The 14,586-nt window shown below is 40.7% G+C and overlaps 1 protein-coding gene across 1 annotated transcript in view; it reads right to left on the reverse strand.

Annotated features, from left to right (window-relative positions):
- Positions 1–300: 300 nt before the first annotated feature.
- slc36a1 (solute carrier family 36 member 1) overlaps positions 301–14,586 on the reverse strand; it is a 63,460-nt gene continuing 49,174 nt past the window's right edge. Inside the window, exons 10-11 of the mRNA XM_073067319.1 lie at positions 9,023–9,192; positions 301–3,240 (exon numbers count right to left, since the gene is read on the reverse strand). Coding sequence (XP_072923420.1) covers positions 2,978–3,240; positions 9,023–9,192 — 433 coding nt within the window. The 3' untranslated portion in view covers positions 301–2,977. The remainder of the gene's footprint in view (positions 3,241–9,022; positions 9,193–14,586) is intronic.

The following is a 14,586-nucleotide window of genomic DNA, read 5'->3' on the forward strand; positions in this document are numbered from 1 at the left end:
CACAGTTCACACATCACAGTGAGCAGTAGACCGGGATTATACATCATTATGTTCTGGGCACAATCGTTCCTTGACACCGTTATTCATTATAATAATTGATTATTTACACGTGCTGCTATTGTTGAGTTCATGCCTTCGAGCAGCATTCTTTGGAATGACAGGCATAATACTCACTTGCTCAATGGAACTATCACAAAAATAATTGACACTTTCAAAGGAGAGCCAAGTCATCTCTTTTTGCCTTGTAAGATTCTGCGATTCCAGTTAATGAGACAAAAATAAATACAAATAAAGACCAAATACTGAAGACAATTTTAATTAGCATAAAAAGATCACAAGCTTTAGTTTTTACATTCATAAAAATAAGTACAACAAAGTTTGCTGTAAATAACTGTATGACTAGAGGTTGCCTGGGATTCACCATAGCAATGGGTTTCTCAGTTGTAGTATATTACCCTGAGGAGGTTCCAGTAAGATATACCATGAATTGCAGATCTGAAATAATGCCCAAAATATACAAATATAGTTTAACACTCAAACTGGTTATTTAAAAGATGTAATCATTTATCTCACACAAGAGGATGGAGATGAGAGAGAGATAACAAAAAAATTGAGTATCACCTCACTTTGCCTGACCATATATTCCCTTCATTCTCTCCATCACATTACACAAAAAAGCACATTTGAAACTTGTAATAACAGTAACAATTATAAAGTAACATTTAATGTACAAAATACTGGAGGAACTCAACAGGCAAGGCAGTATCATAGAAACATAGAGATCTACAGCACATTACAGGCCCTTCAGCCCACAATGTTGTGCCGACCACTTACCGCATAGCCCTCTATTTTTCTAAGCTCCATTAACCTATCTAAGAGACTCCTAAAATACCCTGTTGTATCCTCCAGCATTCTGTGTGTGTTGCTTGGATTTCCAGCATCTGGAGATTTTCTCTTGTTTGTAATAAAGGGACCTGCATTTCTATTATAGTAGTCTGTATAGCATCCAAGCACAATAAATTGTATACAGTCAGATTAATTTATAATAAGCTGTGGCTAAAGCCACAGTCTACATTAATGTACTTAGAACACTTGTATAATCCTTACATCACATAACATTAATAGCGCAGTACACAACATGCTACAAACTTTGCCTCATTTTTTTTCAGGTAAACATCTTGCAAAGTGCCTTTGGATGATTTGGTATATCAAAAAGCTGTTCTTGAAATGCAATTCATTTTTGAGATTACACAGATAGTTTTGAGAGTGTCACTTGAATGAGGTGCAAAAACTTTGAAATCTCTACATACAATGAGGGTTATGGGCTGAGTGCGGGTCGGTGGGACTAGGTGAGAGTAAGCGTTTGGCACGGACTAGAAGAGCGGAGATGGCCTGTTTCCGTGCTGCAATTGTTATATGGTTAAATAATACAATCAAAATTATGGAGGATTTACTTTTCCATCAGCCAGAAGTGTTACAGTAGGCATGCTGCATAAACCTACTTCTGAATCTATGCAACATTCACTTACTCTCCCAATGTTTCACTTACTGCAACAAAAAGACTCGTCTACCATTTGTGTAAACAGTACTGCACCATGGAGTCAGATTTTAAAACTGGCAGTAACCTGCAGAATCAACTCAATGGGCCGAATGGCCCAGGTGTGCACCCAGTGTTTTAAGGTCTATCATCTTAACCAAATTTTCCCCACTGTACAGAGGATTTTATTTCACTCTTTGCCTTGAAACCTTGATTTTTTAATTTCCATAATGGAATAAAATTCCCCAGTTGTGTGCCTGAGAGCTTGGCAATGTTCAATAACATTTTGGAGCTCGTTTAACTACCTTACCTTGATATGAAATTATGTCCATGTGCTCTATGTCTTAATATTGAATTACCAATGATCAAAAAAGGCTCATAATAAAAGCTGAATACATAGCATGGAAGTTCAACCAGAAACCAGCTTCAGAAGGAGTTATGACAGAATTCACTCTAGATTGACATATGACATTTCTGGATTAGGTTAGATTTTGAAATCCTGAAAAATAGCCACACCTAATTCACTTTACACAAATAAGTAAAATTAAAAATGAATAATTGGTCAACCTGATTCCTTTGTGGTAGAGGGACAAGTTGCTTGTCTGCATCTAGCTCCCGTTTTTCTCCCAAAATCACTCGTATTTCATGTTTTTTTTTAAAACTGTCATGTTCCCTGCCAGTGGAGGTTAGGAAATGGATACATTCTATCCCAAATCCAATTTGGAATTGAAACTAATAGAGCATGACTTTGCTTGATTTAGTAAATCAAGAAATGAGGGTCTGAATCTGATTTTCCTTAGATATTTAGCTATGCCTTAATGGACATAACCAAGAGGTTAGCCTAGGAATGGCCACTTTCTGCACCTGATCCATGGAAATTGAAATCCCTTTTGGCATTTAAAATGTGTTTCTAAACTAAAGACTGCAACAGATATGCTACTATTGTGTTAAACACATCAGACTAAAACTAAATAGTAATAGCTACCGCAGAAAGACCCGTTATCTAGATACACTGATCAACAATTTCCTTGTTAAAATTCAAGCATGGAGAAACAAATCAAAACAATCCACTTCTCCTCAGATTAAAAACATGCAAATGCCCATTCCAAATCAGAACTTGGCTGCTCCTAGAGTGAGCAACCACGATTTCATTCCCTGTTCTATGCATTACCCACTCTGCATAATTTTCAGTTTCCGCAGGCTACTGTTAAAGAGTTATGAGCATGGGCATTTTCATCTACAAATGTCAAAAGCTAAAATCAGGAGAATAAAACCATGTGCATTTTCTCCAAAAAAAATAACATTTGCTCCTGCCTTAAAGATAAACGTCATGTGTAAACTGTTACGTATTAATCTGCACAGAACTCACAGTAAAGTGCTTCGGAAAACAAATCCATATGATTTAGGACACAAAGCAAGAGAGTAAAACCTAACTAACTTTTAGTGATTAATTGTCACATTGGTCATAGGTACTGTTTGAAAGATCAGCTGTCCAATGGACACATAGGTTCCCATCAAAAATCCTAAGAAGCCCACCAGGCTGATCAAGATGTTTTTGGCAACGATCCACCAGCTCATACCTTCGCTTTGGAAAGTGGTAATTTCGAGAAGAGGAGGGACGATTAAAGCCAGTGTGCTACTGCTAACTGACCCAACTAATGAGATTACAATTTCCAACCGGGGTATCAGGATTGCCAGGAGACCTGCAGAAACAAAAATAAATTGCGAATGAAGGGAGAGAACTTACAAACTTAATATAAATCATGACATCTTCACGTCAAAGCATTTTGCACTTGCACAGTTAATTCTGGTGCGCATTCAGTGATAATTATGTCGGAATTTGAACACATTATGGTCCCACGATGATTAATGTTTGCACTTCTTGGAAATTAATTTCTAGTTGGGATATGATGATGATGAATCAGTGCCTCAAAAAGTCAAATTCACTTAAAGATAGGCATGGCCTCAATTTGACAACTTATCTGAAAGGTGCCTCTTCTAGTATTGTACTAGCCCTTTAATTTGTATCGATCATCAGTTATGTTATGTGCTTAAGTTTGAGTAGTGGAGCTTGAGCTCGTTGCTGAAGACGAGACTACTGTTTTCCAGCTGAAGTTAATCAAAAGCAAAATTGAACAAAAAAAAATGCATTCAAAATTGTCGATTTGAGTCTCACATTAAATTTACTACAATTGGGGTTAGGAACTAGCTAAGTGTCATATATAATGAATAATGGTGTCTTAAAATGAGTTGATTTTGGAAACCTAATGACATAACCCTTTTCTTAGCTCTTTTCTGACCTTGTTTTCTGCTTTCTCATTTTGCAGAAAGGGTACATCAGTGCAAAACTGCTGTAATATTTGCCACTACCAGATTATGACCAGACAGTTTGGATAAGATTGGATCAAGGGCAGAGAGCTTAAATCATCAGAAGATTGTAAATGTGGTGGCTTGCAGAATCAGATTTGTAACTTTGAACTTGAAAATACAACAATTAGTGGATGTAACAATTTTAAACAGAGACTGGAATTAATCAACATCTCCAATGCCATATACAAATTCACCTACTCCACCACTGCTGTTGAGCAAATTATAGATGGTGATGAATCAGCATACAGGAGTGGTGACACAAGAACAACCGTTTACACTTCACTGCCTCAGGAAAGCAGACAGCATTACCAAGAATCCTCCCATTCTGGACATTCTCTTCCCCCTCCCCACCCCTCCTATTGGGCAGAAGACACAAAAGCGTTAAAACATACAACACCAAGCTCAAGGACTGCTTTTAATCCATTTTCTAAAACTCTTGAATGGATCTCATGAACATCAAAGATTAACTTGTTCTCAAAATCTCTTCATCATTGCTCTTACATGTTATGGTCTACCTTCTTGGCCAGAAAGAAGGACAATCAGTGAACAGGAATGGATGCTGCCCTTGCAGCTGCCATTTTGTGAACTGTTTGAACTGAACTGGGATAATTTAATCAGAGCAACGGGATACAAGGTGTTTTCTGCTAATGACCTGCAAAATCTGAGACCGTTCTCAGACTGTTTATTATGTAAAGTGGTAGGTTTGCAGGAGAAATCCATAATCTCATTAGGCTCAGTGTCTGAGGCACCTGATCTGAACCAGTCAGGGTTGGAAAGAACAAAAGACATGAGGCTGAGGTCAAAGGCCATAGAACGATACTGGTTGCAGCCCTGGATCAGAGCCAATAAGGTGACCCAAGTCTCAGCCCGAAATGTCAACTGTACTCATGCCATAGATACTGCCTGGCCTGCTGAGCTCCTCCGGCGTTTTGTGTATATTGCTTGGAATTCCAGCATCTGTAGATTTTTTGTAGTGCCCCCACTACTTTTAAGTCTCTTAGTATCTCTCCTTTCAGTTAGTCCTGATGAAGGGTCTCGGCCCGAAACGTCGACAGTGCTTCTCCTGCCTGGCCTGCTGTGTTCCACCAGCATTTTGTGTGTGTTGTTTGAATTTCCAGCATCTGCAGATTTCCTCGTGTTTGCTCTGTAGATTTTTTCTTGTTTGTGAGGGAATAACACTGATGTTGTTTGTCCAGTCAGCTCTTTACTAATCACCAAACAAAATCACTATACAGTTTATATGATTTTAAAGATTAAAATAGAGCCAAATGCAGTTAAACAGAACAGCAGTGCTTTCTAGAGAGCCTTGCAAGCAATGCAAGGTCTGTAGCAATACAAAATATGACACAACTGGTTCAAAATTATAAAAAGGTGCTCAGCCTTGAGAGAAAGATTTCTAGAAACATTTTTCTTACTTTTAATTTTCCCAAAACTTCTCACTTAACCTCATTATAATTTAGGTATTCATTCCTAATCTTCAATAGTAATTTTTCTATCACAAGAAAATACACAGATTCTATACAAAAGACCAAGAATGAGGAGACACCAGAGTGTATATAGGAGACAGAGCCCCAATTGACTAACTTACCAATTGATTTAAAAGCTAAGGATTTGTAATTATGTAGTATTTTTCATAGCTCAGGAAAATTTATATGTTTAAAAAATACTAAAATCTCTTAAAACATAGTAATTGTTGTAATGTAGAAAATAACAGCCACAAACAGCAAATTACTTCACAAAGATGTAGTATGGAAACTGGTTCAGTCCACTAAGTCCATGACAACCATCAATCAGCATTACATTAATCTGACTCAATTTATATCAATTCCGTCAATAATCCCATCCCCATTATTCTATCGCATATTTTTGGGATGTGGGAGGAAACTGGAGCACTTAAGGGAAACCCAGCCAGTCATACGGAAAATTTGGGAACTCAACACCACAGAGAGCATCACTGGTAAGTTTGAATCTGGATCACTGGAACAGTGACAGATCAGTGCCCCAAACCGTGCCGATATATTAACGAAGGCTTTCAAAAAAATGTCAACTCCCTACAGATCCTTTCTATACAAAGCAGTTGGACAGAACCTTATTTTAAAGGCTTGCATTTCCAACAGAGTTGCCTCCCTCAATGCCAAATGATGCTCTCAAGTTCTTCTGGAGAAGGACTTCAACCAAAAACCTTCTGACTCCTGGGAGGATGCAATCATTGCTATAAAATTAACAGTAGTGAATGGCAGACCCTACATAACTGGGTAGAAGTTTGAGGACTCAGAAGCCAAATCAGATGTCATTTTGATCACAAAACCATAAGGAGCATAATTAGGCCATTTGGCCCATCGAGTCTGCTGTCATTTCATCATGGTTGATCCATTTCCCTCTCAGCCTCAATTTCCTGCTTTCTCCCGGTATCCCTTCATGCCCTGACTAACCAAGAATCTATCAACTTCTGCCTTAAATATACCCAATGACTTGGCCTCCACAGCTGCCTCTGGCAATGAATTCCAGATTCATCACTCTTTGACTGAAGGAATTCTTCTTTATCTCCATTCTATTCTGAGGCTGGGCCCTCTTGTCCTAGACTCCCCCATCAGAGGAAACATCCTCTCTACATGCGCTCCATCGAGGTTGTTCAACATTCAATAGGTTTCAATAAGATCCCGCCCCACCCCATTCTTCTGAATTCCAGTGAGTAGGGGGCACGTGATCAAGGGTAGTTATACTATTGCTACAAGAATAAAAACCCAATTGGTTTTAGACACACAAGTTGCAAAAAAGCTGAGCAAAGTGTTAGTAAATGAGAAAAGGGAGTTGGAAGCTGGAGTACGTTCGCTGCATCAAAGGAGCGATGGGTGTTTTCTTCGGAACAGCAGCAAATTCACAGAGCATTTGGAAGAGATTGCAAAACTGAAGGAGCTCTTTACAACCCTATTAAGCACTGGGACACAGGAAAATTTCTCACCTTCACAGCTACCTCTCCATTTGAGGATTATCTGATCTGCCCTGTTTCCAGAGCTTGAATGCTTTCTTTTGATTTAGTTCTCCATGTGGACCAGGTTAAAAATTGAATAAGGCTCGCCATTCACTGAAGTGGCATCATGCCCACTATTGCAAAAATTTAGCTCATCTCTTGAGAAAATCAGCTTCATCCACAGTTAATTTGTGAAGTCTACATTTTTTCTGACATCTTATTTCTACCGTTGTCTGTAAGGAATTGGTATGTTGGTACGAGCTGGTTCCTCCCACATTGCAAAGACATACAGTTAGGGTTAGGGTTAGTGAGTTGTGAGCATACTACGAAGGTGCCGGAATTGTGGCAACACTTGTGGGCTGCCCAGCACAATCCTCACTTAAAACGCAAACACCAGGAAATCTGTAATTTGGTCACCGAATTACAGGACGGATATTAATAAGGTTGAAAAAGTGCAGAGAAGGTTTACCAAGGATGTTGCTAGGACTTGAGAATCTGAGTTACAGAGAAAGGTTGAATAGGTTAGGACTTTATTCCCTGGAGCGTAGAAGAATGAGGGGAGATTTGAGAGGTGTATAAGATTATGATGGGTTTAGATAGAGTGAATGCAAGCAGGCTTTTTCCACTGAGGCTAGGGGAGGAAAAAACCAGAGGACATAGGTTAAGGGTGAAGGGGGAAAAGTTTAAAGGGAACATTAGAGGGGGCTTCTTCACACAGAGTGATGGGATTGTGGAATGAGCTGCCAGATGAAGTGGTAAATGTGGGCTCACTTTTAACATTTAAGAAAAACTTGGACAGGTACATGGATGAGAGGTGTATGGAGCCAGGTGCAGGTCAGTGGGACTAGGCAGAAAAATGGTTCGGCACAGCCAAGGAGGACAAAAGACCTGTTTCTGTGCTGTAATGTTTTATGGTTCTATACAGATGCTGGAAATTCAAGCAACACACACAAAATGCTGGTGGAACACAGCAGGCCAGGCAGCATCTATAGGGAGAAGCACTGTCGACGTTTCAGGCCAAAGCTCTTCGTCAGGACTCACAAAGTGTCCTGAGGAAGGGTCTCGGCTCGAAATGTCGACAGTGCTTCTTCCTATAGATGCTGCCTGGCCTGCTGCGTTCCACCAGCATTTTGTGTGTGTTACTACAATCCTTAGTTGTTTGATTTGATGTACGAGGGGTGATTGATATGTTCATGGCCTAAGGTAGGAGTCAATTTTAGAAAACCTAGAACATTTATTTTTCAACATTGTCACCTCCTACATTTACACACTTAGTCCAGCGGTCGTGGAGCATATGGATCTTGGACCTCCAGAAAGTGTCCACAGGTGGGTGATTGATAAGTTTGTGGCCTAAGGTAGAAGGAGGTGAGTCATACAGCTCTCGTTACATACACATGCAGGTCAACTCGAGTGATTATGCAAAAGATTTGAAGCTAATAACTCATCCCCTTCTACCTTGGCCACGAACTTATCAATCACCCATCTGTGGGCACTTTCTGGAGGTCCAAGATCTGTATGCTCCATGACTGCTGGACTAAGTGTGTAAATGTAGGAGGGGACTACGTTGAAAAGTAAATGTGCTAGGGTTTCCAAAATTGACTCCTTCTACCTCAGGCCACAAACTTATCAATCACCCCTCGAAAATGAGACATTTCACTGCATGTTTCAATGTACACGTGACGCATAAAGTTGATCGTTATATATACGACGCACACATACACAGTGCTGGAGGAACTCAGCAAGTCAGGTAACAACTGCGGAGGGGAATAAACAGTCACTGTTTATTCTCTCCATAGACGTTGCCCGACTTGCAGAGTTCCTCCAGCATTTTATGGCTGTTGCTTCAAGAATTCCAGTATCTGCAGAATCTCTTGCATTTGTTTTCCACCTACAAAATTTACTACCATCTGTAAGTAGCTTGCAGGTTCTCCCCGGGACCATGTGGGTTTCCTTTGGGAGCTCCGGTTTCCTCTAACAGTCCAAAGTAGGTTAATTGGTCATTGCAAGTTGTACTGTGATTATGCTAGGCTGCTGGACGGAGCAGTTCAATGGGCTGGAAGGCCCTATTCTGCACTGTATCTCTAAATAATTTTTAAAAAGTTGAAACGCCTTGTAAACCTTTCACTGAAAGGAAGTTTACTTACACGTGAGGATGACGAGGACACTTCGAACTACCAGGCTGACACACAGCTTCCAGCGTTCAGAAACCCTGGCTACTGCTAAGGGGACGAGAATCTCTGCTGCCACAAAAAACTGGATGGCATAGGTAATGAAGATTCCGAAAGAATACAAAATCTTCACCGACTGATACAACCTGGCAAAAAAAAAGGTATGCAATTAAACTCTGGAGATGGCATTTCAATTTTTTCCAATAAATATATAACAATGAAGCAGAAATAATACCACTTAACATGATGCAATAATATTTAGCACAGGAGAGTACCCAGAAGACTTCATCTTTGTTATTTTAAACACGCGGAAATGAACTCCATCTCATCTTAATTTGAGTGTTGGAGTATTCTCCTGTAAATATCTTTCATACTTTATATATTGATGCTGGTAAACACATCCATCCATTCTGCTACCGGTATGGTCCGGTCTGTTATGAAGAGGATATCATGAAATTCAATAAACCCCTCTCCAGCTGCAGAGTTATTTAATTCAGTCTTTTGTTTAAACTTGGCTGATTAAGTGGTGGGAAGAATAATGAAAATGGAGAGAACATCACAACTATAAAGACAGTATGAATAGCTGGGCCTTTATTTTGTTCTCATCAATACATCTATCATTCAGTGATATGAAGCATCATCCAGTAAGGCTTTGTAGGTGGGTAGCTGAGACCCAAGACGAGGATGATCACAGAGGATGTTGTGATTGCACTCAAGGCCTCCAGTCAATGGTAATTAGAAGACTAAATATACAGGTTGAGTGGGTAGAGTTTTAAGACTAACAGGGCCTTTATAGCAAGGGGTTTTAAAAATGGATTTCAGGGAGGGCAGGCTACTTGCATACACAATTTGCTTGATGGTAGAAAGCCTGAAGTGACCGTAGATTTTAATTTTTACTTTGAGACACAGCATGGTAACAGGCCCTTCCAGCCCAATGAGCCTGCCCCACCCTTTATACCCATGTGACCAATTAACTTACTAACCCGTACATCTCTGGAAAGTGGGAGGAAACCAGATCACCTGGAGGAAACCCATGTGGTCAATAGGAGAACATACAAACTACCTACAGGATTTGACCTGGGTTGCTGGCACTGTAATAGCATTATGCTAACCTACGCTACCGTGTCACCCAAGGTAGGCTGTGTCTTGGACTAGAAGCCTGTCATTAGTAATGAGCCCCAGGGATCAGCAGTGGGCCCACTGCTGTTTGGTATCTATACCAATGATTTGGATAAGATGACGGTAAAATAGTTGAGATAATGGATAATGAAGGTTATCAAAAATTAAAGGGTGGCTTTGAACAGGTGAGTAAGAGGGCTGAGGAATGGCAAATGGAATTTAATGTTAGAAAGTCAAATTCAGACAGATATTTCACAGTGAACATCTGAGCCCTGGGGCTGTTTTAGAACAGAGGATTCTTGGGGTACCAAGTGCATGCTTCACTGAAAGGACAGGCACCAAAAGGGCGACAAAGGCAGTTTCTGACACGATGGCCTTCTTACATCAGGGCATCAGGTAGAGAGGTCAGGAGGTCATGGTGCAGTTACGCAGGATAAGGCTGCACTTGGAATGCTGTGTTCATTTCTGGTCGTCCTGGTACAGGAAAGAGGTTATTATACTGGAAAAAATGCAAAAAGATTTTCAAGAATGCTGCCAGGACTTGAGGGACTGTGTTAAAGGGAGAGGCTGGGCACTCTAGGATTTTATTCCTGAGAGCATATGAGACAGAGAGGTGATCTTATAGAGGCGTCTAAAATCATGAGAGGCAAAGACAGGGTGAATGCACTCAGTCCTCCTTACCCGCCCCAGAGTTAGGGTATCAAGACTAGAAAGCACAGGTTTAAGATGAAAGGGGAAAGATTTAAGAGAAAATTAAGGGGAAACTTTATTTTTAAATGCAAAAAGTGTGGTGTCTAAGTGAAATAAGCTGCCACAGGAAGTGGTTGAGGAAGGTTAAATAACAACTTTTAAAAGACAATTGGAACAGTCACATGGGTTGAAATGGTATAGATTATGGACCAAATGCTGGAAATGGAACCACCTTGGATGGGGCCTCTTGGTTAGCATGGGCTCAATGGGCCGAAGGCCCTGTTTCCATGGTGTAGGATTCTATGACTCTCAATATTACTGGTTTGCCAATTAGTCTTGGCTGAGCAGCCCTTTAGGCACAATATTGGGTTGAATATCTTCCATCTGCACTGAACTACTAGCAACATACTGTCAGCACAATTGTCAGTTATTTGGGATATCACTTCATCATGTGGTTCCAATGTAGGGCTGTGACAGAAGTTTAATGTTTAGTACTAACCATGTCCCATCATGGCTGTACATAATATAAATGTTGTATTCTGAAATTCCTGCCAACAAAACTAGCCAGCAATTAAACACCCAGGAGCTGGACTTTGGTGCAAACATTGTTGCTGCCTGCTACAGAAAGTTGATGAGTGAAGTGTAAGCACGAGTGATTCTCTTGCAATCGCAAGACCTTGTTGGACACAGACAATGCATGGTGCCATAGGTCTATTTCTCTTGCTTGGTGACACACTGATGGCAGGGGACTGCGTGGCCTCTGTTGTAGTGAGGACTGGGCCTCAAGCCGTGGGCTTGCCTGCTACTGCAGGCCAGGAGAGTGACGCTGGAAGCTGTCTAGTGTGGCGCTCATGTTCAGTTGCGGGCTGGCCTCGTCCATCAGTGCTGCCCTCCAGTGCTTGATTGGTGGAATTGCATGTGTGTGTTTGTGGACTGCCGGGATCTGCATCATCAGTTTGCAGGACATTCCACTTAGGCACTTGGCCTATATATTCTGCACGATGGTATGAGTACTATCTTGAATGCGCTGTGTGCCCTGTGCATTATTGTGCATTGTGTTTTACACCTTGGCCCCAGAGGAACGCTGTTTTGTTTGACTATTTATGTATGGTTGAATGAAAATTAAACTTGAATTTGATTTGATAACACTTCCTCGTCCCTTTCTGCTTATGGGACTAACTGAGTGTAAGATTAGCCAACACTCATTTCTGCAAATCATCCCTCTTCTCTTCTTACGATGGGCTTTAGAGCATAAAGCTGCACTTTTGTTTGAAGGGTCATCTAGGCCTCATATGGAGCCAGTGATCATTAATGGAGAATGTGTGGAGCAGGTTAAGACCTACAAGTATCTGGGAGTACAGTTAGACGAGAAGCTAGACTGGACTGCCAACACAGATGCCTTGTGCAGGAAGGCACAGAGTCGAATGTACTTCCTAAGAAGGTTGGCGTCATTCAATGTCTGTAGTGAGATGCTGAAGATGTTCTATAGGTCAGTTGTGGAGAGCGCCCTCTTCTTTGTGGTGGCGTGTTGGGGAGGAAGCATTAAGAAGAGGGACGCCTCACGTCTTAATAAGCTGGTAAGGAAGGCGGGCTCTGTCGTGGGCAAAGTACTGGAGAGTTTAACATCGGTAGCTGAGCGAAGGGCGCTGAGTAGGCTACGGTCAATTATGGATAACTCTGAACATCCTCTACATAGCACCATCCAGAGACAGAGAAGCAGTTTCAGCGACAGGTTACTATCGATGCAATGCTCCTCAGACAGGATGAAGAGGTCAATACTCCCCAATGCCATTAGGCTTTACAATTCTACCGCCAGGACTTAAGAACTTTTTAAAGCTATTATTAATGCTTTTTGAGATGGTGATTTAGATGCATATCATGTTTTTTTTACTGAGTTAAGTATTGTATGTAATTAGTTTTGCTACAACAAGTGTATGGGACATTGGAAAAAAGTTGAATTTCCCCATGGGGATGAATAAAGTATCTATCTATCTATCTATCTATCTTCTTTAACACTGGAATTTTAATGTGGAAAGATTTAGCTGTCAGGTGTGCACAGTTAATAACTCTTACCTCGTCAATTTTAAGCAGAACAAGGGGCAAATGTCACATCATTTTGTCAAGCTTTCATACAGACTAGTTACTTGGATTTGTATATGTACCCTCAAATTGAGCTTTCCCCAACAATGTCAATTCATTTGAGTTCACAGGGTCTTGGCCCAAAAAAGTCAACTGTTTATTCCTCTTCATAGAGGAGTTGCCTGACCTGATGAATTCCCCCAACTTTTTGTATACAGTGGCCATTTTATTAGGTACATCTGCCTGTTGATGCAAATATCTAATCAGCCGATCCTGTGGCAGCAACTCAAGCATCAAAGCATGCAGACGTGTTCAAGAGATTCAATTGTTGTTCAGACCAAACATCAGAATGGGGAACAAATGTGATCCAAATGACTTTGATCAAGGAATGATTGTTGGTGCCAAACAGGGTGGTTTGAATACCTCAGAAACTGTTGACCTTCTGGGATTTTCACACACAACAGGAATTGGTGCAAAAAAAACCCCCAAAAATCCAGTGAGCAGCAATTCTGTGGGCAAAAATGCCCTGTTAATTTTAATAGTGCTATAACAGTGGCACGCAGAAGAGCATCTCTGAATGCACAACACATTGTGAACCTTGAAGCGGATGGGCTGCAGCAACAGAAGGCCACAAACATGCAGTTGCAAGAAAAGTTTGAGAACCCTTTGTAATTGTCCCGTTTGGTGGCGCAATAATATCAGTGTCGGACTCCGGAGTGAAGGTTCCCGAGTTCAAATCCAAGTCTGGTTGATCATTAAGCTAGCAACTCGGCCTCGTAAAAACAAGAGTAGCTTGATGGTGCCCCGATAACTCCACTGCCAAGTTAAGGACCATTCTTCTTCTTTCTTTGTAATTACCTAGTTTTTTTGCATTAATTACTTATAAAATGTGTTCTGACCATCATCTATGTCACAATAATAGACAAACACAATCTGCCTAACCTAATAACACACAAACAATTGTACTTCTCATCAATACTGAGTAGACCATTTAAACAATCTCAGTCTAGGTTCAAAAAAGTACGTGAACCTCTGGGGTAATGCCTTCAACAAAAGCTATTTAAAGTCATGTGTTCCAATCAATAAGATATGATTGGCGGTGTGAGTTGTAGAGGTGCTTTGCCCTAAAAAAAAATACACAAAGCCAGGTTACTGACAGAGCCTGCTCTTCTCAAGAAAGATCAGATAATGTGCACCATGCCTCGATCAAAACAACTTTCAGAAGACCTTAGAAGAATTGTGGAGATACATGAAGCTACAGAAGCATTTCTAAAGACCTGAGTGTTCATCAGTCCACAGTAAGAGGAAGTATACAAATGGAGGAAACTCAGTACTGTTGCTACTCCCCCCAGGAGTGGGAGTCCTGCAAAGAGCACACCAAATGAACAACATGCAATGTGAGGGAGGTGAAAAAGAACCCAAGGATAACATGAAAAGACCTGCAGAAATCTCTAGAACTAGCTAAAGTCTCTGGTCATGGAAGGACACTATAAAGGAAAGAACTGCTTTTCAAAAAAAAAAAAAAATTGCTACACATCTCAAGTTTGCAAAAAATACACCTGGATGTTTCACAATGCTTCTGGGACAATGTTCTGTGGACAGCTGAAACAAAAGTTGAACTTTTTGGCAGAAATGCACACCAGTACGTTTAA

The sequence above is a fragment of the Hemitrygon akajei genome, chromosome 15 (genome assembly GCF_048418815.1).
Source record: "Hemitrygon akajei chromosome 15, sHemAka1.3, whole genome shotgun sequence".
NCBI lineage: Eukaryota > Metazoa > Chordata > Chondrichthyes > Myliobatiformes > Dasyatidae > Hemitrygon > Hemitrygon akajei.